The following is a 25,450-nucleotide window of genomic DNA, read 5'->3' as shown; positions in this document are numbered from 1 at the left end:
AGTTTTATCATTCACAAACCAAAGAATAATAATAACTGAATTAAAATAATGCTGTATGTATTAAATGAGATAGTGCACTGAGTGTGGAGCACATGGCATATTCTGCTGATGTCAGGAGTTACTATGCACCTAGAAGGGGACAGGCTATGTAATCTAGCATGAGCTGAGACTAGCAGACTTTAAATGTCAAGATGTTTAGACATGATTTTTTAGGCAATAATGAACTATTGTATAATTTTGTTTCAAGAAGTGATTTGAAAAAGGTAGGTCTTTAGGCATCTTTCTTTGGTAGGAATGGGCAAATGGAATGAATAGACACAGAAACTGAGAGACCAGTTAATTGTCATTGAGTGGTCCTGATGAGAGCAGAGAGCAACATGACTAGAATAGTGACAGTGAGATACAAAGGAGAGGATTTATATGGAAAGCAAAGCAAAGTTAACATGGTAGAATTCCTTGAATACATATAAAGATAGAGGAAAAGATAGGAAATGTCTCCAGGAGGGATAAAGAGTCAGTAAATTAAAATCAGCAAAACAATCTTCTCCTTATTTCCTTCCTTCATTCATTCCTCCTTTCATTTTAAAAAGAAGTATTGAATGCTCACTACATGCCAGGAACTATTAGTCATCAGAGATATGAATGCTTGCATTCATGGAACTTACAGTCTAATGTGGGGACTATAAAAAGGAAAGCAGAAATGTGTATATGTGTGCACACATACACACAATAGCACGTATGTGTAAATGGCACTGGTAGGGAAGAATGGAGTGCTAAAGAGGTTTTGCTTTAATTATAGTGGACCAGAAAGGCTTTTTGAGGAGCTGATTTTTAAGATTAGTCACTAAACCATGCAAAGCAGTAGGGTGAGGAGTGATGCTGCAATGCGAAGTAAAGAACAGGTCAGAGGGTTTTCAGGCAGGAAATGGAATTGAAGGACAGCCAAAGTGCATAGTAAACAAGTTGGAAAGTGTCATGAGAGAAGGGTTAGAGAGGTGGGTAGGGGCCAGCTCATGCAGGGTCTTAGAGACCTTGGCAAGTAAAATTGCCTCATGTTAGCAGGTAACAGGATCCTGTGATATACCCATAAGGACATGTCAGAAGCTTTTTACCCATGTGTAGTCTGCATATATGTGTCTTCTGCTCAGTGACTCTGTTCTGAAAACATCTGCCCTGCTTACAGGAAGAGACTCTCAGAACCCATTTTTTCCCTAATTCAACTAATATTTATTGAGCACCTAGTATGCTCCAGGTATACATCTCGGCATTTGGAATATAGAAATAACACATAGTCATAGATCCCTGTCCTGCTAGTGCTTACATTTTAGTGGAGGACAGAGGACTGAGATGGGGACAGTAAACATATAATATTTAAAAAGTAAAGTATAAAGTTATGAGGTGTTTTGTGCTATTGAGAAAAGAGTGAAAGTAGAACTTGAAGAAGAGTCAGGAATGGAGGAGGGCAGGTTGCAGTATGACATCAGAACAGGCCTTTAGGGAAGGTGGCACTTGAGCTCAGATTAGGTGATGCTGTCACTTGGCCATAGGCGAGTGTTGCAGGCACGGACATGACCCACACTAAGTGAATCAAATGGAGATATCTCACAGCTAGTTGAAAATTTTAGTCCTGGAGCTCAAAGCAGAACTAGAAATTCAGTTTTGGAAATTAGCAACGGGAAGCTGATATTTAAAGTTACTGGACTTACTAAGATGGACAAGGGATGCAGGAAGAAAAAAAAAGGTTCAAAGGGTAGAATTAATTGAAATGCTTTTATTTAAGAGTCAAGGTCAAAGTGAAAACTTCAAAGGTGTCTAAGAAATAGGAGTAAACCAACAGAATTCAGTGTCACAATAGCTGAGTTTCAAAAGGTAGATGGTACACACTATTGGGCATAGCCTAGGGTTTTACACAGAAGAAGTATGGAAAGAGCATAAGCCTTCCATTTATATAGGACATTACATGGACATTACTTAATAAGTGACTTTCTTAATATTAGAAATGCTGGTTTCATATTCTTGGTTATGATTTTTATTTCATTGAGCAGAAATCTCTCTCAATGCTGTCTTTACAGTGATTTATAACTCCTGGGTATTGTATGCAAAATGTTATTCATATACAAATGAGTTAACAAGTCTCAGGAGATTTTTAGGAAATAGTAGATAATTTAACTTTCATAAATAGCATATTATTAGAAAGCAGTAATAAAAGTTGGCAACCAGTAAGTCATTGCTGTGTCTACATGCATGTATACACATTATATGTGAGCAGGCGTGTGCACTTACACAAATATATTCTATGAGATATCCTTGCATGGAAGCATATTCATTGCTTATATCATCCCAGGACTATCTTAGACTTGTCCACATCAATTTTCTCTGTTTTCCTGGTGTCTAGAAATATTTTTCCTGAGTTCAAGGTTATCATACTAAAATCAGTAAGTATAATAATGCCTCCGTTTCCCTCCGAGTATAAAATCTTGTTTTTCATGTTGTGGCTTTATAGGAAAGGGTATTTTTCCTTTATGCACCATGAATGAATATGCACTCTGGAACGCAGTATATTTGGTTGTACTCTGTACCTTAATAGGGTAAAGATGATATAAGCATGAATGAACACCAGGAATAGCTGTATATATTGTCTCCGTCCCTTTTTGTAACCACTATAAATTCCAGGGTTAGTGCTCTACTATCTGATCAGATAATTAGCCCACCACCAGCACTATCATTTCAAACCTGCCAAAATCTTGATGAGAGCACCTTAATTCTCTGGACTTTTATAGCATTCATTATTTCCATACATGGTACTCCATTATGTCCTGCTTTAATGATACAGCAGATTATTAACTCTTTAGTGCACATTCTACGTGCCCAACAAGACCATGAACCACTTAAACCAAATACCATCACTGATTTCCGTGTTATATCCCCTGTAGCATATTATAGTGCCTTTAATTAGTGTGAGTTTATGTGTTGAATAATTATGTATTGAATGAATGTGGAGAGATAGATGCCTGAACTTTTAACACTGTAACCCCTGGTATGGTTTTACGACCTCCTTTAATAAATGGCACACTTTTTAAAAAAAATTAGGCATTATGTATTTTAAACACAAGAAGCGAAATCTATCTTCTGTTCCAATGAATTGTGTGGTGATGGAGTAACATGCTTCATGAGAGCAGGAACATGATCTCTTTCGTCCACTGCTCTGTGCCTAGTACCTGGCAGTGTGTGGTACAAGGCAGAAGCCCCATGAGTATACGTTGGGTTAATGAACACTGTGTCAAATAAGGACATTTTCCAGTTTTCCTTCCAGTATGAGAGTATGTAGGATTACATGAGTTTGATTTAAGTGCCATATCCTTTAATATCTAGAAGCCTATTTATGTTGACTTTTATCTCTGCCAAACTTTTGGCAACTTCTGAGAGAATAAGGAACTACACCACTGGCCCTGAGCCAGCCCTAATGTTTGATTCATTAAGCAGGTTCATTATCCTTGGCTGACAAAGGGTCTAAATGGATAAACATCTTAGAATTATTTTGCTGTTTCTTGATGCAGTTATTGTACAAACACCATCAAAAGTGTGTGTGAGAGAAAAATAAATTTGTGTGAGTTTATATGTATATATGTGCATATACATATACATGTGAAAAAATAGCATCAATCTAGTTTGGAATCTAAGACTCTAAGTAGGCCATCTATCTCAAAAATGCTTTTAATAATTTTTGAAAAATAAATTTGATATAGTGGTAAATATCTTCAGGGCTTTTGGTTCCTCTTATCATCCCTTAAATCAAAAATATGGTAGTGCACACTTGCTGGTTATTACGCCTTACAAATGTTGGCTTTTCTTTAAAACAAAGTTTATAATCTTTTTCTCTATTTCTGAAAATACAGTGATTTTAATTTATTGCTCTGTCTGTTTTCTCTCTCAAATATTACATTGGTACCGTGGTCATTTCTCATAAGATTTTTCCTCCATTTTCTTTTTCTCTTTTTAGACTATAATAAAAATAGGGAAACTAGTGGGAGGATCCTGAAAAATGTCAAAGTTCAACAAAAGTGAGATTTAGAAATCCCTGAAGTGTAACAGTATTCTTGGTGTTGTGGGAGATGTTAAGAAAATGACTACGTGATTAGTGTCATTATAATGCATCACTAAAATGTTGCGAGCCTATGTCTTTATCTTTTACAAGCCTTCCAAACTGTGATTCCGTTATGCTTGATTAAAACAAGTTTGGAATTTTATTTTAAATTTTCTGCACTTCTATTGACTTGGTTTCAGAGATTCATCATTCTTAATTCAGATAGGAATGAGTTTCTTGAGAACTGATTTTTTTAAAACAAAATTTATTATTGATTCTTTATTAAAGACAAAAAGAGATGTGGTATTTTAAAGATAGACATGAACTTGTTCTTTCATATAAGCTTGACTCTCATCTTTATTACAGGAAAAGTTGGTTGATTCTTTTATTAACTTTTTAATTTAAAAGACTATCTCTTTCCCTCTTAAGGGAAAAGCAAACTCATTGATTTACGAAATTTTCGAACTATAAATCCCACTCATCTAAAAGCTTTGTTATATAAATTTTATTTAGATGTAAATCCACCCAATAGTACAATATGGGATCAGAGCTGATAACCACGGGTATGTCTTAGATAGCCTAGACCAATAATGCAATATATGACGCTTCTGAGAACTTTTTACTGCTGCTGGATCTGAAAAAACAATATTGTTCACTAAGTTTGATTACACACTCACTGTTCTCTATGATTAGAAAATCTAATATTTTTAAGTGTACAACCAATTTTACCGAGGACAGGTTTTTGTTTTATCTACTTTATCATATCGCATTAGTAGAGGAGAAAGAAAAGTGTTTTCAACCCTTTTAAGACAACTGTTTTGAACTATAATGGCAGTAGCCAGAAATTGGATCATTTTATGGTTCATGTTACTTATAATTATACATGAAGAAACAAAATCATAACTCCTAGCATGACTCCAAATAGCAAATTAATCATTGAGCAGAAGCTAGTAAAACATGGACCACTTGCTTTAATTGTTAAGTAATTTCTCAGTGGCTGGTTGGGCATAGCAGATCTCTATATTTTACTTGAAGAGCAATATTTATGTTTAGTTTGATTACTTTTGGACTGTATCTACATACTTAACTGAAGAATTATTTGCAAATGATTTTCACCAGGATATTTTTCATTCTGATTGTTAAGTCTTGGTCTCTCTACATGGGAATACAAATGTAGCACAGACGAAAAAATATCTTTTGTTCAGTTCCCTTGCCATTGAGGTACACCTCAGTTGCTTATTGAATATTCTGATTAGAAAAACTCTTCAGTTGTCACAGGTATTTAATTGCATTGTACTTTCGAAGTATGTAATATGTTGTATCTAAGGACTAGCTTGTCATAAAAATTAAATATCTACAGCGGCAAAGATTTATTATAGAACTTACATGTCATAGATCTTGCTTTTCTATATTGAATGAAATTTACTTTCCAAGATTTTCTATGTTTTGATGATTTTTGCAAGATACTGGTTGGACTCCAATCACATTTGTAAAATCAACAAATTCAAATCAAATAAATAGAAATATGTTTTTCACCACATGTTAGTTTGACCCATTATTATTCACTGACAGATACCTATGATGAAAATGAAGACAGGCGGTCTCAGAGCAAATTACTGATTACAGTAAAAAATTTAAGCACCACTAGAATCTTAATTAAGAAATTTACCATCACTCGTTTCTAGTATAAACATTAATCTTTAGTCATTTAAAATTTCAGCATGCACATAGGTATCTCACAACTCTGGAGTCAACTCCAAATGGGTGAAAATGTCTTATGAATAAGTCCATGAACCTATTACATTCTGAGACCTATACCTTCACAAAGGAATTGAAATTATAACTATACTGAAGTATTTTAAATAATGATTAGATAAATAATTTAAATAATAAATTCATTCTGCGTATACTATAAAGATAAAAATGGAAATATCATGGAAAAGTCTGTTAAAGAATAGCCATAATTAAGAAACCAGTAAGTATGGATAGGAAGGTTAATTAGGGTAGCTTTTCCTATGTGAATTAAAATTTTCCTATAGCTTATTAAATAAATGCTTTGTAATCTGAACACACATATTTGAGATAAGGATAAGGTTCTTTCAATTTTTCTGATTTCTATAATACCATGACATACCCTGGGTAATTTCTGTGATACTTGAAGAAAAATGTCAACCGTAATAATACATTAAAAGAAGCAAAAACTTGATTTTAAATAATCTTAAATCTACTTCCATTATTTGTCTGTGTGTGTTGACTTTGCAGGTCTGGCTGTGGATCTTTTTAGTGAACGCATATACTGGGCTGACTTTGAGCTCTCCGTGATCGGCAGTGTTCTGTATGATGGCTCTAATTCGGTGGTCTCTGTCAGCAGCAAACAAGGTGTGTGAAGTGCTTTTGATTTTGCTTTCAATTATCATTGAGAATATTAAATGACAGCACATAAATACAAGTATGAAAGCTTCGCATTCTGGATTTCTTTAAATTCTTTCTCCTTTCAACTTGTAGCTCTTACTATTAATTAAAATTTTCATTCCTGCTAGAATAACAAAGAGGCCAAGGCAGAAGAGCTTCTTGACTTGGACAGACATGGGCTATTGCTGCCCAGATTCAGAAGATGATTTTATACTGCTGCTTCTGTGGCTAGTTTGTTCTCAGCAGAACACTTTAAGTAGACAGCATTATTAGCTCCCATGAACCATAAATTTTATTTCAAATTGCAGTGACAGCAAGCAGGAAATAAGTTATTGTATGCAATAAAACATCATAGTAATAATCGATACTGAGGGATACCCTCATCCAAGTGAAAAGCGATAAGCGATGTGTAAAAAATGACCTGTACTACCAGTCACTGCAGAATCTACTTGTGCTCTTTTGCTGCTGCCCCTCTTTTTTGTCCTTTTCCCTTTTTTTTTTTTTTTTTTATGTCCAACTCTCTTCCTGCCTCCTACTTTTCCCACTCTGATTTTTGGCTCCCTTCTGTGCCTCACCCTTTCCTTGCCTGGCTGTTTCAGTTCTTTCTGCTGAATCTAATTTATTCCCTTTCTGTTTTTCTTTTCTTTCCCTACCCAACCCCCACCCCCCTTTTTTTAACCACAAATTGTTCATAATATGCACTTGGAGTCATTATGTTTGCATATCATATTTATTTAATATAGCTTTGCTTTCTGTTTTTAAACAAAAACAGGAAAGTTGAAAGAAAAATAATTAAATCAATTTTCACTATGCCTTTGATTAAAGTGTGCGGGTTTTTTTTTTTTTTTTTTTTAATCAATGACCCTAGATCGGAAAAAAAATTCACATTCCTCTAAAAGATTACAGTAAATTTAACCTGTTTCAGCTTAAATATACTTTTTACTTTTTAAAAAAAAAACATTGGAAAAAGATATAAACGTAAAAGGCATTTTATGTTTTACAACCTCTAGATAGTGAAATATAAATGTTCTCATTTTACCTGTTACAAATTTTAGTATCAAAAGTTAGAATAATTATTCTTTTGATAAAATCTCTTAAAATAGTAGTCATCACATGTGAAAAATGGTCAGAATTATTTTTAGCCAAAATAGTCATGTGCATGACTGCCATTTGCCAGTTTGTTTTCTTTATTTCATTTCTAAAACAGACATTAGTAATGTAAAATTTGGGGAGAGGGGACTTTACTGTTTAAAATCAACTCATGTTTACTTAAACCAGTCATTCAGGTGATCTGATTTGATCATTAATTTGATAATTTGAACCAGAACACAAATCGAGAGTTTTGTAAACTTCCTGTTTTTGTGCTACAGAGAAGGTCAGCCTGCTGGTAGGCTTTTTGTTTGCTTGCTTGTTTGTCAACTGTATAGTAGGGGAGATTACTCTGCATAGAGTAACCCCCAGCAAGTGCTTTCTGATGATGAAAATGATTAAAGTGATGATGGAAATATTTTTTATGTTCTGAGCTACGTGTTTAGTATCCTGCTTTCCCTACTGCTAAGAAATTAATTCTAACAACTTCACAGCTAATATTAAAAATATTCCAATTCTGAAAGGTATTTTTAGAAGAACAGTAATAAGATTTTATATATGATCTTGGATAAACTTAGTTGTTTTTTTTAACTCTGAGTATATACATTACAACTTTTATAACTCTACCTTTTTAAAATTCTAGGTTTGTTGCATCCACACAGGATTGATATCTTTGAAGATTATATATATGGAGCAGGACCAAAAAATGGTGTATTTCGAGTGCAAAAATTTGGCCATGGCTCAGTGGAGTACCTAGCTTTAGATGTGGATAAAACAAAAGGTGTTTTGATATCTCATCGCTACAAGCAACTACATTGTAAGAATAATATTTTATAAAGTTGTCTATATTGGTGGATGTTTTCCTTATACTTCTCAAAAGAATATATTTTTAAATATTGTAACCCCAGTAAGTTAAATAACTTTAAATTTGATATCATCAGGCTTTTTTTTTTTTTTTTTTTTTTTTGGTAAAATTCACATTTGACTTAATTTCATTCTACAAGATGAGACTTTTCAAATTACCAAAGTCAAGCTATAGATAAGGAAAATGTTTCCATTTCTGCCATAACAGGTATAGCAAATTTCAGCATTTGGCTATGTTTTCTGGGAATTAGTATCAACTTGTTATAAAATCTGCCTGTTATTCCATTTTTATTAATTTCTCAATAAAATCTGTGAGTCTATAGATGAACCATGCAAGTAAGGAAATTCGTCATTAGCTATGTGACTATTGTTACTGATAGCCAAGTAGCAATCATAGTATTAACATGCCATCCTTAAAATTATCCAGGGAGAACTATTCCCAAGAGTTGTATTTTCTCTAATTTATTGTTTATGATTTATTATTGTTATTCTCCCTCCTAGAAAGGAGTAAGTAAATTATTGAGGTAATTTTCTTAAATTTTTTTTTGAACACAGCCATCAAAAACATTGGAAAACAAAGTAAAAAAAAAAAATAGCAGCTGAAATTCTAATGATCTGTCTTTATGTATCAATTCGTCTATCAAGAAACTGTCTAAGATTTATTTATATTTTATGTCAAATAAAAAGGGATTTTATCTTGTTTGGTGCAGTTATCTGGAGCAATAACAATTGATATTTATCCAAATCAGTTTTGGAAACACATTAAAACAAAGTATAGTCCCCTAAAACTTTCTGATATTCCATACAAAGTCTTGCTACTCTTTACCAATAATCTGACATATATGGTTCCAAGGTTAATATGAGGACACACTTTATCATCCTTTAGTTCTGTTTGATTCATATTCATAGTAAAATATTGTCACATTCATAAAAAATAAATAAATAAAACCTTGCCCTGAATACAATAGGTGTTTGCATAGAGGTTCTTACAGAAAGAAAGCCACTTTCATAGTCATTGGTTCAGTTATCTAGATGCCATTTCTATTTCATAACAACAAAATAATCCCTAGAAAAGGCCACGAATCAGCTATGACCACAAAGGATGATGATTGGATAGAATTTAGACAAAAACAAGTAGAGCACACATTTACGCATGCACGCAAACTCCTACTTGATGAAAAGGAAAACCACGTAAAACATGATTTTTAGAAAAAAGAAAAAGGTCATATCTTTGTTTGTATTTTGAACTGATGGATGCATATGTGTTTTAAGCCTTTGTAAATATTAGAGGGAGTTGTTTCTATCTGTTAGAACAGTCCTATGAAGATCTAAAATGAGGATTAGGTACCAAAAAACTTCAGTTGCCTTTACTTTTAAACACAGCTCCAAACCGTGCTTCAGGTTTTGAGACCAACCCTTTTGCCAAAAAGTAATTAGTCACAAGGAAGAGTAACAAAATATAGATTTGAATAATTTCTTCCCCTTTTTGGGAAGTATAATTAAGACAAATTTCCTGTTAATGATGGATGTTGGGTAATAATTTCTCTTCAACTGTAAAGAATGGTGACATTGAAATGAGATACTTCCACTGGAAATTTGATGTGATTTCTTTTCAACATTGTTAATTCATTATTTCACCTTATTGAATTTTATGTTTTTGAAATCTGTCATATCTGTACTTTTGTGTTTCTTTGTTTTCTTTTATTTTGTTTCTATCAGTACCCAATCCATGCTTGGATTTAGCATGTGAATTCCTCTGCTTACTGAATCCTTCTGGGGCCACCTGTTTGTGCCCAGAAGGAAAATATTTGATTAATGGCACCTGCAATCATGACAGCCTGTTAGGTAAGTACATGTCATTCTTCTGTATGTAATGAATGAATCCTTGTGGTATGTTTTCACAGCTATATGGTAACTGAGCAGAATTACCTGCTCCATCATCAATTTAGCTGCCTTAGTATCAGTGGTTCTTGAATGCCTGTGTAAACTATTCTGTGTGGAAGAATTTCTATCAGTTTATTGTGCGTTTGTTTACACAGCAGCATTGAACACTTAATATGCACTTAACAACAGATTGAAAACTTTGAAGTCACTCATAGAATCAAAAGACATTTTTATAAAGCTCCGGTATTAGAGAAGACAACAATATTTTTGAGAACGCATTTTCTTATGGGTTTAAGCCCAACCTGAAAATCTGTTTATTCATTCAACAGGCTTATATTGCACATCTCCTAATTCTTAGTTTTTCTGTGTAAAATTTGATTTACAATAAGTACTTCTACTACTACTACTACAACTAATAAATATTAGAAGGGCTTAAGAGCAAGACATAATACTAATTTAGAAACTAAGAAAACTAATTTAGAAACAAAACTGATAAGACTCCTTCATTCATGTAGTTTATATTTTAGAAGCTAGAGGTAGAAATTAACAATCAAAAATTTGAAACATCATTTCAGATGATGCGTTAAAAAGCAAAAAATCAAAAATAAAATAAAAAACAAAAATCAAAACAAAACAGTGTGATGGGAAAGGGAAAGAAGAGGTGTCTCTTGAATATCCAGGTAGACTGACAAAACATTCCCTTATATGTAAGACATTAACCATAACAGAGAAAAAATTACCATTAAGAGAAAAGAAAATTTACGCTTAACTAAACTTTATGTCACAGTCAAAAACTCAGTGATCCACAATCACTTGGGGATAATGGCAAACTTTTTCCGTTGAGATCCATACTTAGGATCTCTTCATTGCGGGGTCTCCTACCTATTGTATTTCCCTGTTAGAATGCGCTCCTCACACTCCTCACACTCCTCCCCAGTATAGTTTTCTCCTCATTCTCTGCTGAGGGTTGCATGCAATTCAAAGACTTTTCTCTTTTACAAAGCACTCAATGTCTAAAACTATCAAAGCTTCTTAAATTTAATATGTATTATTTAAGCATTTGATATGCAAAGCTGATGAGGTTGAAAAGATGAAATGATGAATGACATAAACACCAATAAATAGAAATTTATGTGGATAGTGATACAAGCCACATAAGAGACAGGGTTAAAACTATTAACAAGGATTCAGATGATTGCCCAATTAGAGGATCAGTTAGAATTTCCTAAAGGATATAACCTTTGAACAAGCTCTGCAAAGACAGATTGGATTTAGATTAAGTGGGAATGAGGCAGAAGGACATTGAAACAGAAGAAACTGAAAAGATAGGGAAATATGGCACATAAAGAAAAGAATGTCATTTGTCTCAGTCAGTTTGTAGGGTGTGTAAAGCACCGTTGTGGGTGGCAAGTTTGGTAAGTTTTTAAAAGAGAGCTAAGTGTGCATCATGATTGGTATTTGGATGGGCTTTTTAGTGCCAATTATTAAAAAGAAATGGTCTTAATGGCACTAGGATGCCCCTTTCCCCTTTACCAGTTCTTCTCCCAAAGTAGTTGTGATCTCAATCATAATGGGAGAATAAGAGGATTAAGTGAATATTTTCAAACATTGTCAAGTACCACTTTCTCACTCGCTATTCTGACTGGGCCGTGGAAGTAACCCTTGTCGGGGGGAGAGGGGAGTACATATTCTACTTAACCTCTCAGAAACAGTTCTTTAAGATGTCAACAGCTTCTTTCTTGTAGAAGTGCTGCCCCTTCAGTGGTCCCCCACACAGTCATAACAAATGCCCTCACAGTTGCCTTCTGTCCACCGTGTCTACTTATGCTATTGTTTGGGTAGGAGAGACAGCTTGGAGAGAGATCAGAATTATGCACAGCAGTGCACTAATAATGCTACTGGTGTGACTTTTACATTGACTTAGATGTTATTGGTATGTTTTATGGTCAGATTTCAGGCAGTTTTCACTGGTTTTCCTTTTAAACTAGACATCATTATGTCTTCTACGTCACCCTACTCTTTTCCTCTTTGCTTAGTCCAAATTATTTATCGTACAAACCAAACAACAAATACTCTGGAAGAACTGGCCTTGTATGGGGCTCAGGTGGAGTTTGGGATTATGCCAAGATATTTCACTTAAAAACTTTGTTGACTTTGAACTCTATACTTGCCATCCCGAGTCTCAGTTTATTCTGTGTAAAATTGGGTTAACAATAAATACCACCACGGATAACATTATTAATAATAAATATTTTGAGGGCTTATGAGCAAGGCATAATTCTAAGTATATGAAATATATATATATACATAATTTCATTTAATTTTCTCAAAACCCCAATAATACTATACTGTAATTTCCCTTATTTTATAGCTAAGAAAATTGAAGCATTAAGAGGCTCACTTGCTTGTCTAACATTAATTAGTAAATAGTGGTATCCCAAGGTGAACCTAGATGGTCCACTTTCTTAACAATCACACAATTCATCCTACTGCCTTTGTGTCACCCATAGTACCCATTTCCAGAGTTATTGAAAATATTAGAAATAACATATGTAAAATGCCTAGTACTATGCCATACAAAAAGTAGACACATAACACTCTAAGATAAATCTAACACCATGACGTATATGAGAAAGTGAAACAAGTTTTTTGCTGCATCAAATTACCAAATTGTATTATTTTGTACTTGACAGAAGGAAGCTTGTTTATCTAAACGCACATTTACCCAAGATCTAAACATTTTTGGAGATTTTGTTTGTTTGTTTGTTTTTACTATTTTAAACCTGCTTGAAAGGCATGACTCCAGACACCTCCTCAAAGCTCATTCTTATAATTTGAAAGAAAATCTTAAACTGAATCACACTGTTAGAAAAAATATTTAGATTGGCATCTACACATGTAATAGGGCTTAGTAATAGACAGTTTGGACCACTTCAGTTTGGAACACAAATAAGTGGATTTCACAATTTTTGATTGGTGTAGATAAATGTCAATTAATTTTTCCAGACATTAACATTTGATATAGCCAGTTTTTTAGCTCTTTATAATTACTTGCCTTTCTCTAGCTGCTATTGTTAAATAATGAGCACACTGACTATTTTTAAACTTCATGTAGGAAATTTGAAATTCAAGTATTAGTCATTCTTGGGGAAGTGTTCACCTGCTCTTTCCTATAGTTGATTATAATTGCTAGAGCTTGGCTTCTGGGGTGATTTAGGTATTGACAAAAACAGCCATCTTTTTCATTATAGAACTGCTACTGTAGGTTTTGAAAGAATGTAACTGCACTTCCATTTCATCAGGCAGTGTTGTACTTTTAAATTTCTGGTGCCTAAAGAGGCACATAATAAAAATTCACATAACCCAACATGTTGAAATTTTGAATATCTATGTGGTTTGCATAGAATATGTACAGATGAAAATGAGTCCCCCCATAATAATCCTAACTGTGATGATAATGTCTTAAATGTTTATCTTCACTGTTCACATTCAGAGCCCCTATTAGGACATATCATACTGAATGAATTCAAAATATTTTCGTAAATTTTAAAATAAGCAAGCATGTTTCCACTCTAGATATTTCTTCACAGTCTGACCTCTGTATTCAATTTTTATAGGAGATTCCCACTTGCTTTTGTATAGGCATCTCCAATTTAATATGTCCAAAGCTAAATTTCCTATTGCCTTTATGTTTCCGTTCAGTTGTACTGGTTAGAAACTGGAGAATCATCCTTAATTTCTCCTGTTCTCTTTATACAACACTGATGTGATTTTTACTCATCCTCATTTATTCATCCCACATTGCTCTGTTTTAATCCATAATTTTACCTGGCCTGGATAACTTAAACAAAGTCCTAACAGTCTCCCTGCTTTCAGTGTAACCCCTACCTGTACATTCAGTCTCAGACATCTTAGGTTATTCAAAGACTACATTACTTTTAGGGTAAAGTCCAAAATCCAAGGATCTTCTCTTACCCTCTGCTTATCTCTTCTAAGATGCTTACCTCTTGTAATTCCTTCCTTCACACTCTCTAATCCTGGTACAATCACAGTGACTTCCATTCAGTTCCTCCAGTGCTCACCTTCTGGCATTCATAGATCTTATTCCACTCGAGCTTTACCTTCAGTATACGTGTGAGTACTCAGTAAATAATGTTGACTAAGAACGTTACTTGGTTACTTTACCAAATGAATGCCTCAATTGCCTGTTGAAATTTAGCAATGTGCTTTACAGACCCAGATCTCAGCTCTTCAGCTTTCCACTATTCTAGATATGGTACATATAAGCTGGAAGTCATATTCTCATTTGTGTGCATGTGTGTAAGGCATATATTCGTATACTTAATATTAACACAGTTTTTAGAATTTTAACTTTTCTTTCCAAATTATTTATTTTATTTAATATTCACAACAAATCTGAGTTAAGTTGTAAGTTTGTTATTAAGGCCATTTTATTTTATTTACTTTTGGTGGTTGGCTGATTCGGGGATACAAACCCTTGACCTTGGTATTATTTATAACCACATTCTAACAAACTAAGGCCATATTAAAGTGAAGTAACTGAAGCTCAGATAGGTTAACTTGTAAGTAAGTGGCAGAACTAGGACCTAAACACAGGTCTTATTATACCACAGTAATTTATATTATAAACATATTACCTCATGGGAGAGTCCTTCATATTACAAAAGAAAACTTTAGTAATGCCAACCTGAAGCCAACCTACATGGCAAAGTATCAGAAACTGCTTTGTGACAAGGTACTGCTGACTGATAGTCCCTATGTATGACAGTAGATATTATACCTGAATCATGTGTCCTTTGAAGTCATTGAGGTTCTTTAAGAAACTCTTGTGACCATTGCAGTGATATATTCAAGCTTGTATCATGTATGGGCCAACATATCCTGAATAAAGAGTATAGGCTGTTTTCAGTTTGTCTAACCGCTATAAAATAGATAAGTTTAGTAGAGGACATATTCTGAATAGAGCACCTATTACAATATTCTCAATCATTTTTGTTCCATTGGACATATGTCCTGCTTAAAGTAAATCAGTATTTCTAAAAGAGCAAGGCCATGTTAATACACACAGAAAAATAACCTGTAAAATGATTTCAAACCAATCCTTATCATAAATCGTACTTGCCGTATTGTTAAAAATAATTTTGCTACCCCAAGGAATGACCAACTTTTCTTATCCTTAACCAAAATGTCATTAAGTAGACAGATTATGCACAATCATTTAGAACAAATGTTACATATGAAAATGTTTTTTTGACTCTGTTCTATCACCATCTTGTACCAAATCTAAATGACTTAGTTTGAGACATTTATGTGTGGTTAATAAGGACTGACATCAGAGTATCTCTTCATGTAAACATTTCTCTATACTATAAATAATAAATATATGCATATATATGTATACACATATACTATAGGACACAATAGTGTATGCGTGTGCATATATATACATGCAATAAATAGATCTGACATATTTCAAGTTTGATTTAATATTAACCATGCATTTAAAAAGGGCCATATTTGCCAATATCGTAAAAAAAATTCTTGGTTGAAAAATACGTTATTTTTAGAATGTTTCAGTAAGTTTTATTAATTAATATTTAATAAATGTAGGAAATGGTTAATAATGCTTTAAGTTTAAAGAAGGATACAAGTCAACTTAATATTGTATTGGCCATTCAACAAGTAGAACCTGTTTCTCTGCTTTCAAATAGTATTTCATTTTCTTCTGTTTCTGTACTTAGGGGTATTTATTTTATTTAAAAATTAAGACTCTGGTATTCACAAGTTTTTGCTCATTTGAATTATTTTTATTCAATCATCCCCTGAATGACATGCTAATTTGTACATTTCTTCTCATAACCAGATGATTCATGCAAATTGACTTGTGAAAATGGAGGAAGATGTATGGTAAATGAGAAGGGTGATTTGAGGTGTCACTGTTGGCCTAGTTATTCAGGAGAAAGATGTGAAGTCAACCACTGTAGCAACTACTGCCAAAATGGAGGAACTTGCATGCCATCAGCTCTGGGTAAATATTTAAGTGTCATTTTATATTCAAATCATTTACATTTTTCCTTAGATTATACCTGTACGTAAAAAATATAAGGACAATACTTAATGCTACAAATATAATTTCTGATATCTTATAAAAATACATTAACACAAACTAATTTGAATAATTAATTTAACATAATTAATAGCATTTGTTCTAAATTCAGTTTTTCAAAGTTCAAGCCACAAAATTTAACAACAGTAATGGTCATTATCATGTGTTGAGAGGGTACCATGTGACAGGTTCATTGTCTATAGACCCTGGCTGAGAATGATTTAATAGAGCCAGTTTTCCATGTCTTATATGTTTGACTCCACAGTCAGTGTTTTATTGCACAAATAGTTTCTTGAATGCTGAAAATCAATTCTTGTTGTAAATTAGGTTCACTTTAAATGTAAATAATTATTTAAATGTAGATGTAAGCCAGAACATCTGATAGCATCCTGATTTCCATCTAAAACTATAACTACTCAGTTGGCATTGCAATGCAGAATATAATATGCTTTGAAAAATATCAGGTTACTGCATGTTAGGATACACTTGAGATTGTTATTATTTTTATGCAATAGCCATGTTTGCAAAAAGTGTTGTCTACAGCATATAATTGAACATTGAAACATATTTTCCTACTGACTTCTATTACATTTAGAATATGCTGCCATGAGAAAAAATTACCTCAATGCATAATAAAAGTCTAATTTGCAAATTCCAATATTCAGTGCAAGGGCCATAATACAACGATTAGAGTGCAATCTATACATATTTAATTTTGCTACCATAAATGCAAATTTAGTTAGTCAATTGGAAAATGAATCTGTATGATCTTCACATCCCCTACATGGTTAATTTCTATCTTATGGGAGTTCTCACTGCTTCTATTGCTTATGCTGTTCTTTGAAGTATTTAGCATAACACTAACTGGAAGAATCACATAAAGAAGAATTTTCAATGAAGCTCAGAGAAACCAAGCTGTTTCTCATTTGCATTCTAATAGTAAAAGTTTGATAGTTTTATGTCTATAAATATTTTTGACTTATGAATAATTGATAATTAAGGTATTCTAACTACTTAATAGCATTCTAAAAAAAAAATATTCAGCAGGTTGACTGAAATATAAAAGGCACTAGGAGTCTTACCACATATTTTTATTCTGCTTATGGGAATCTAGCCCATACAGTAAAGTATATTCTATTCCTGTAGGAGAAATTATCGTACTGGGTTCTTTATTAAATATACAAATGAGAATCCAAGTTCAACAAAGTGTGTGTGATTGTATTTTAGTAACACATACAACATTTCCTTTAAGCAAGAAGCTTTTCTCATGCCAAATGAATTGTTTGGAGATTTTATTATTTAACTGATAATTTTCTCATTAAGATAATTAAAGTCATTGAGTTATGACTAGAGGATTTACTTATACTTATCCTTAGAAATACTAAGGCTAAATAAACCATCTGAAATTCCAAACTCTGTCTATTTATTCAACCTGCAATGGATCCACAGGGACAACTCTAGGAAACATTGAATTTGCTGTCCTGTTAATGGATCCTGAATTGTAAATAGATACAGCACAACTTTTAGTGTTTTGTTGAAATCATTTGTTTTTTATCTATGTACCCAAATTACTAGATCTTGATTTACTTAGATAATATGTTCAGGAAAAGTTCATACTTCACATTAGTAATATAAATGAGTTCTCACGTGAATTCAACATGATATATGGCCATGTAGCTTATCATCTGATAATATTTAATAATTAATAATATAATATGTAATTAAGTCATTTAGAAAGCATTTTTCACTTTTAAAAATGTGGTTTTATAAAAACATTGTTTGGTATTATAGATTGTAGAACCTCATTATCTCCACACAAATGTTAATTTGTTAAACAAATCCCAGTAGGCAATTCATGGATTTATTCATTGTTGGTTTACTTACAGTTAAGCCTTTTGGCAAATTCCTATGTGGACACTATATAACTAGGGTTTGAAGCAGCCGTAATTAAAATTTATAAGTTTATGACAGTTGTATAGAACAATAATAATTGAACAAAGGAAATGTTACCAGTTAATTAAAAGCACACATCTGAGAGGCAAAATTAAAATTTTGTGTGTAGGAATGAGTTTTTCTCATTCCTTAAGGTGTTTTTTTTGTAATAATAAACACTGAAAATAAAATATATGAGCTACATTTACATAGAAAGACACTGCACAATGTCATACTTTGACAATGATTATATGAACAAGTCCATGTAGTTCATGTCTATGACCTGCTCATAGGATAGGAGGATAAATTTAAGATCAAATTTGCCTTGGGTAAAATGACGGAAAGCAGAGCAAACCATATCATTATTCTGTCATTCTGTTATTGAAAATAGAGAATAATTTATGAAAGCCTTTATGCATCATGGATATCAAGACATTTATGCAATTAACAACTTTATTTGCAATTAATCTTTAGTTTCTGAATATTCTCTAATGTATGTTCATGCTGTTTGGTATTGTTATTACTCTTATAGATCTGTTATTTAGACTTTTAATGTTTATATCAAAATGCATCAGGGCTTTCTACAGTTGATTTAGAGGACAGAAGCGAGAGGGTTTGTAAATTTGGGACAATTTATCCAAATACTCCCACTCCTAAAGTTTGGAGCTATGCAGAGGGAGAGGTATATCGAACTTTAAGAAGTTTGAAAATATACAAAAGCAGGACCGACTAGGTTAAGAGGTGACAGTGCAATTTTGTATGGTAGGTGATCCATTTCTATTGAGTGTTTTAAGCGAATACAAGAAGAAGAGAATGAAAGCTCTTATTGTCGCTCTCTCTACCACCACATCTATGGACTTTGGCAGTGAAGGTTCTGTTACCAGAAATGAAGAAGGAGGATGAAAGAGGCCCTTGCTGTGGAAAGAAGAAAAAAAAAAAATTGAAATCCACTCTGTGCAACAGTAAGGGCCCTTGCAATAGGAGGGGAATAGATGGAAAGTATTTCTCTTCTCATTCAGTCAAGATCTTCCTGTGCAGGCAACTGCCCCAAATCAGATGGTAGATTTTCTCAAAGGCAAATTAAGCTAAGAACTGATGAGACAGCCTCATCATGGAACTGATGACAAAACATGTACTGAAGGCTCTCAAGTCACAAATGTACTTAGGATGTAAAGTACACAATCACCTAATTAATGTCTTGATAAAGTGTGAGCATACATTTAAACTGCCCATCCTTGTTTCTCTTTTCCTTTTTATTTAAATGAGGGCTGTTTTTCATCTAAATTAAATTTGGTGTCCTAGTTCCCTTAGCATAGATTTTGATTATATTTAGGGAGAAATATTTAGCAGGAAATTTGGCTCTACTTGCTTTTTAAGAATACAAGAGAATAGCTAATGATGTTAAAATTGAAAACAAAAAGTAGAGGAAATAATTTAATAAATAAGTGCCAAAGGAATATATAGCTCTGATAAATCAAGTAGGAAAACAGACAAACAAACAAACAAACAAAACCAGAAAGCGTAATGAGAAAATGACAAAAGACAAGTCTTACACACATATGAGGACGGGAAGTGGAGCTCAGACAGACATGGATGAACTGTAATTCTCAAATCACTACGAGAAGAAAATGTTAGTGGTACAAACCTCACAGCAAGCAATTTTGAGATACTCAGCAAGACTTTGAGAGTATCAATGTCCTTTGACTAAATAATGTCACCTTTAGGAACATATCCCAAGAATCACATAACAAAAAGAAGCGCAGAACTTAGAAGTGAAAATGTTCAATAGTGTTACTTACAATATTATAAAATTGGGGATAAAAACTTTAATTCAAATAGTACATACATAAAGTATGGCATATCTAAAAGATGCATATTATATGATAAATATAACTACAATTATAGAATATTAAATAATATAAAAAATATTCACATTGTATTTTAAAAATAAAGAGAACAATATATAAAATTGCTGTATAATATGAACCAGATGGGGAAAGAATACAAACATAAAACATCTATATAAGAAAAAATATCCTTTATATTTCTCTATCTTCCAATTAATTATTTATATTTTATTTATTCTTTATATTTCTTTATCCTTTACATTTCTGTACCTTCCAAATTATTATTTGAAAATTATTTAAATTTCTAATAATTATTATTGTCAGGATCGTGATAATTAATGTCTATTGGCTGCTTACTAAGTGCCAGACCCTGTTATCTGTTCTTGAATCCTCATGACAAACCTGAGAGAATGAAAGTAAAATTCTCTCTTATTCTGCTGCTGGTTTATAAGTCACAGTTACTGATTCATTTGGACCATATGAGAGCAATACCAAACTATTCAGTTGTAGGGCTCTGTAGGCTAATATCAGAAGACTTGAGTTAGCTTACTTGTATTCACAGAAAAGACACAAATGCTTTAGTCTCATTTCTGCAATGCTGACTGAAAATGAACTTTCCAGAAGTATAAATAGATTGTGACCTATAATTTGAAACATGTCAGAATATATTAAATAGTACCTGGGAAGGAGCTAGATAAAGCCCACAATTCTTCTTTTTGTTTGTCAGGCTTTGCTGAATAGTCTGCTGTAATCTTCGTGATACTTAAGACAGCCTGACAGCTATAGTCAACTTGCTAAAATTATTTATAAATGGGCACTCACTTTAAGTCCAGGAAAACATTATATTAAGTGGAAAAGTAGAATGTCAAATCCACTCATCAAAAAGACTAGCAATTTTTTAAAGCATTTAGAACTTTTAATACTCGAATCTAAGTCTGAAGTCAAGACAGATGTCACAAAGGAGAGAGCAGTGTTGGAGATGAGAGGTCAGGATATAGGCTTTCTGATTGTGGACTTGTAAATAACTGAATGATGCTGGGGTGATTTATCTCTCAGTTTCTTACGTCTATTCTGTTTAAAGGGATGAGAATGTGGCTATTGCCGAAATAGTAAAGATGTTGTAAGTAACAAGTATGTCTCATTTGGATAGTATTTCTATAGAAGGACACTAAATATACACATTTATGAACATATTCTGCAGTTTAAATGTCACTTAAGTACTGCTATTACTTATACTCAGTATGGTTATCAGACTAATTAAACTAAATAATGACTATATACACATAAGAGCAGTTAGCTATAAAATGTCATAACCAGGAACAAAAATTTAAGCACACCAGACTGATTCAACCAGTACTAAGTTCAATGGGGTAAGTGGTATGGTTCACATAGACAAACGAGTATGAGTTTTAAAAAAAATTGCTTAAAAACAGAGAAGACTAATAATTCAATAGCATGTATCTACCTCATAGAAATAATAAGCATAGTCACTGTCTCATAGGAAGTTCATGTAGAATTACTTTTGCTATCATTCATCTGTGGCAATCAACCAGATATTTTTAAGCATTGTGTATATTTAGAAGAAAATCATAATTTATTTTTTCAGTACTTAGCAGAGAGGTTATTTTGCACCAAATGTTTTTAGTTTATAAATATTAATCATAAAATATTTTAGAATTAGCCATTTTTTACTGAGACTATGATTTTGCTATGCAAGGGGCATGTAATATAAGTGAAATGTAAAGAATTCTATTAGATTCCCAAACATTTCCATTTTTCTTATGAGCAATACAAATGCTTTATTATGCCAATGTATATTCCTTAATAATGTTCATTATTGAGTATAGATGATTAGCAATTTTAGTTATATCTTCACTGCATTTTACATTATCTATTACTGGTTATTCAGTTAGCTTATTATTAATTTACTTTGTGCTGTTAACACTTGCTAGAATACTTTAGATGATATATGCAACCAGTTTCTATTTATCTATGAACAGAAATAGTTTAAACAAATAAAATTAAGCTCCATTTATCATATTCATATGTATTATGATTATTCAGAGAAAAAGAACCAGTAGGATATATAGAGAGATATACAAGAGGAGATTTGTTATGGGAAGTGGCACTTATGGAGCCTGATAGGTCTCACAGTATGCTGTCTGCAAGCTGGAAAACCAGGAGAGCCAGTGGTGTAATTCAGTCCAAGCCCAAAGGTTTGAGAACTAGGGGAACCAATGGAGTAACTCCCAATCTGAGGCCAATGTTCTGAGCAACAGAGCAGGGAGAGGAGGGAATGCAGGTATAAATCTCAGAGTCTGAAGGCCCAAGACCCAGGAGTTGTGATGGCCAAAGACAGAAGAAGATGGATGTACCAGCTCAAGAAAAATAATTTGTCCTTACTCCAGATTTTATCCAGTTTGGACCCTCAATAGGTTGGATGATGCTTGCCCACTTGGTGAGGGTAGATCTTTTTTACTCAGTCTACTGATTTCAGTGCAAGTATCTTCTGGAAACACTCTCAGACACACCCAAAAATAATGTTTTGCCAGCTATCTGGGCATTCCTTAGCCCAGTCAAGTTGACACATAAAATTAACCATCACAGCATACATCTACCCAGACACTTTGCTAAGTAAAATACAGGGTGAAACTTGAATATGGAGTAGACTTAGCACTGAAAGAAGCTACAGTGTGGTGAAAACATGTATGAGCTTGCCACAAAAGACAAGTTTTATGAGAAGAATTTTCTCTTTTAGAGGGTGGGAGGAGTTGATGATCCTACTGAGCTACCAGAAATATCCATGAAATGAAGTAAAAATGAAGGTCTGAAGTTTAGGAAGGAGAATAAGTTCATATTCAGTAAATTGGGACAGAGGCATTCATACAGAGAGTTAATTATTGAAGCCATGAAACTATGAAACTGGATAATATCACCAGAATGAAGTTTTGAGGAACATTTTTTGAGAGACAGAAAGAGAAAACATATAAGCAATGGTTAAAAAGATATAATAAAAAAGGCAGTCAGAAAAAAGGGTGATCAAAACGGCTAGTGTCTTAGAAGGCAGTGGAGACAGAACTTCCAAGTATAGATGTTAGTGAACAGTGTAAAATTATGGAGGAAATTTGAATAGTATGGTGATTGAGAAGAAATCGGTAGATTTAGTGATGAAGAGTTTCAAGGAAAGCTTTGAAAGAGTACATAAATATAAAGGAAAGGTAACACCACACATTAACATCTCCTAAGGTTCTTAAACCTTTCTTACCACCATGGAATCAGTAACACCACACATTAACATCTCCTAAGGTTCTTAAACCTTTCTTACCACCATGGAATCAGAATCAATTTATGTATTGGTCTGCTTGTGCTGCTTATAACAAAATACATGGAACTTGATAATTTGTAAAGAAAACGAAATGTATTGCTTACATTTTCTTAGGCTGGGAAATCTAAAGTCCAGGGAACACGTTTGGTGAAGTCCTTGGTGGTGTTGACAGTGATGGCAGGGTATCACATTGTGAAAATGGTGGAGCAGAGAGATAGTAGAGAGAGAGACAGACTATTCTCTCTCTTCTTTTAAAGCCCTCAGAACCACACCCCTGACCACCATTATTAACCCATTCACTACAGCAAGGTCCTACAATGTAATAGCCTCTTCAAGGCCCCACCTTTCAATTACCATAATTGGATTTCGCACCCTCTTAACAGTTAAGTGAGGGCCAAATTTCTAATACATAAAACTTGGGGGACACAATTCAAGCTTCAGTGAGTTTGGGGGGGTCATAATTAATCCAATACATTTATATGAGCAATACATTCATATTGAGGGATCTGGCTTCTCTTCTGAGAGCACAAGGAGAACTAATAAATTAAGACACATTACTTTTTATATTAAAAAAATAAAAATTGTAACCCCACTGAAGGATTAGAATGTGACTTTGTGATTCAATATTTTACTTTGACATGTACTGGTAGAACTGGAAGCAGTGAGTATAATTATCTTTGAAGAAGCTCAAGGGTGTACCAAAATTTGAAGCTGTACAGATAGATGGACTTGGAAAATACCAGGTTTGAATGACAGCTCTATCTCATCACTACCATAAAAATAAATTTAATTTTAATTTTATCTTAAATAATGGAGACAAGATGTGTAATTTAATAAAAATTTTAGAATTATTTGCTTAAACTGTTACAGTGCCTTTGTAGATGCAATCATAGAATATATCATACTTAAAAATAGTAAATCTCACTCAATAGAAATAATAACAATCAAAGCTCAAATGTAACTGAGCACTTTCTATGTGCCTGGTGCAGTTAGAAATGCTTTGTATGTATTGTCTCATTTATTCTATGTGATTCTATGCAACAATTCTATGAGATAGTTACTATTATTATCTCCATTTCACTCATGGTGAATCAAGCAGAGAGGTGCCCATGGTCCCACAACCAGTGGTTGACTCAGGTAGACTTTGAACCCAAGAAATCTGAAAACTTACACTCAATGTCAGAGCTAAGGTAACTAGAGTTATAGAAACTAGATTTATTTAGAGACAGTAAACAGTTCTTCCCCCTCCTTCTGCAGGTCAACTGTTGCTCCTTTATACTGATCTACCCTTGTAGGCTGTCAGCTTCCCAGCTCCCTGGATACATGCTTCACTGCTATAAATCTATATCAACATAACAGTGCTGTTTTCTTTTCAAATATCAAAATCAAATTATGCTACCTAGAAAAGCTTTATAAATGACCCCAATGCAACTTGTTAGGGTGCACCCAGAGAGATTCCTGAGAATATTAGATGGAGCCCATTATATAATTCTACAACACAATTGTTCATTTCCCATCAGCAAACAAAAGATCTGCTGTATCACGAGGAAGTTTCAGTTGGATAATATTCCCTGAATATGAAGATTTCTACTTGTCAAAAAGAAATCTTCTCTTCAAAGGAAGAGAAAGGAGAGCTTTTGAAAATAGTTCAGCTGGAATCTAAATGATATGAAGCAGATGCTAGCTGGGAGACAACCTGGTCACTCTACTCTAGTTTCTAAACAGCTGTAGATGAGACAAAAGCACTGAGGGGACAGTGTCATTTCTCTGAATGGCTGAGATAGAGGAATTTTCAAGTAATCGCAGCAGGTAGCCTTTTTTCCTTTCAAATATCTATCATTTTACTTTTCTTTACCCCTAATTAAAAAGAAAGAAAACTAGAAAGT

At 33.3% G+C, this 25,450-nt stretch overlaps 1 protein-coding gene across 1 annotated transcript in view; it reads left to right on the top strand.

The window, feature by feature from the left end:
* LRP1B (LDL receptor related protein 1B) overlaps positions 1-25,450 on the top strand; it is a 1,457,254-nt gene that overhangs the window by 1,371,511 nt on the left and 60,293 nt on the right. The window contains exons 80-83 of the mRNA XM_063085362.1: positions 6,347-6,463; positions 8,229-8,402; positions 10,169-10,294; positions 16,218-16,382. Of these exons, the coding sequence (XP_062941432.1) occupies positions 6,347-6,463; positions 8,229-8,402; positions 10,169-10,294; positions 16,218-16,382 (582 nt within the window). The remainder of the gene's footprint in view (positions 1-6,346; positions 6,464-8,228; positions 8,403-10,168; positions 10,295-16,217; positions 16,383-25,450) is intronic.

This window comes from Cynocephalus volans, chromosome 1 (assembly GCF_027409185.1).
Source record: "Cynocephalus volans isolate mCynVol1 chromosome 1, mCynVol1.pri, whole genome shotgun sequence".
Taxonomy (NCBI): Eukaryota; Metazoa; Chordata; class Mammalia; order Dermoptera; family Cynocephalidae; genus Cynocephalus; species Cynocephalus volans.
Note: the sequence above shows the minus strand (reverse complement) of the source record. Positions and strands in the feature narration are given on the sequence as shown.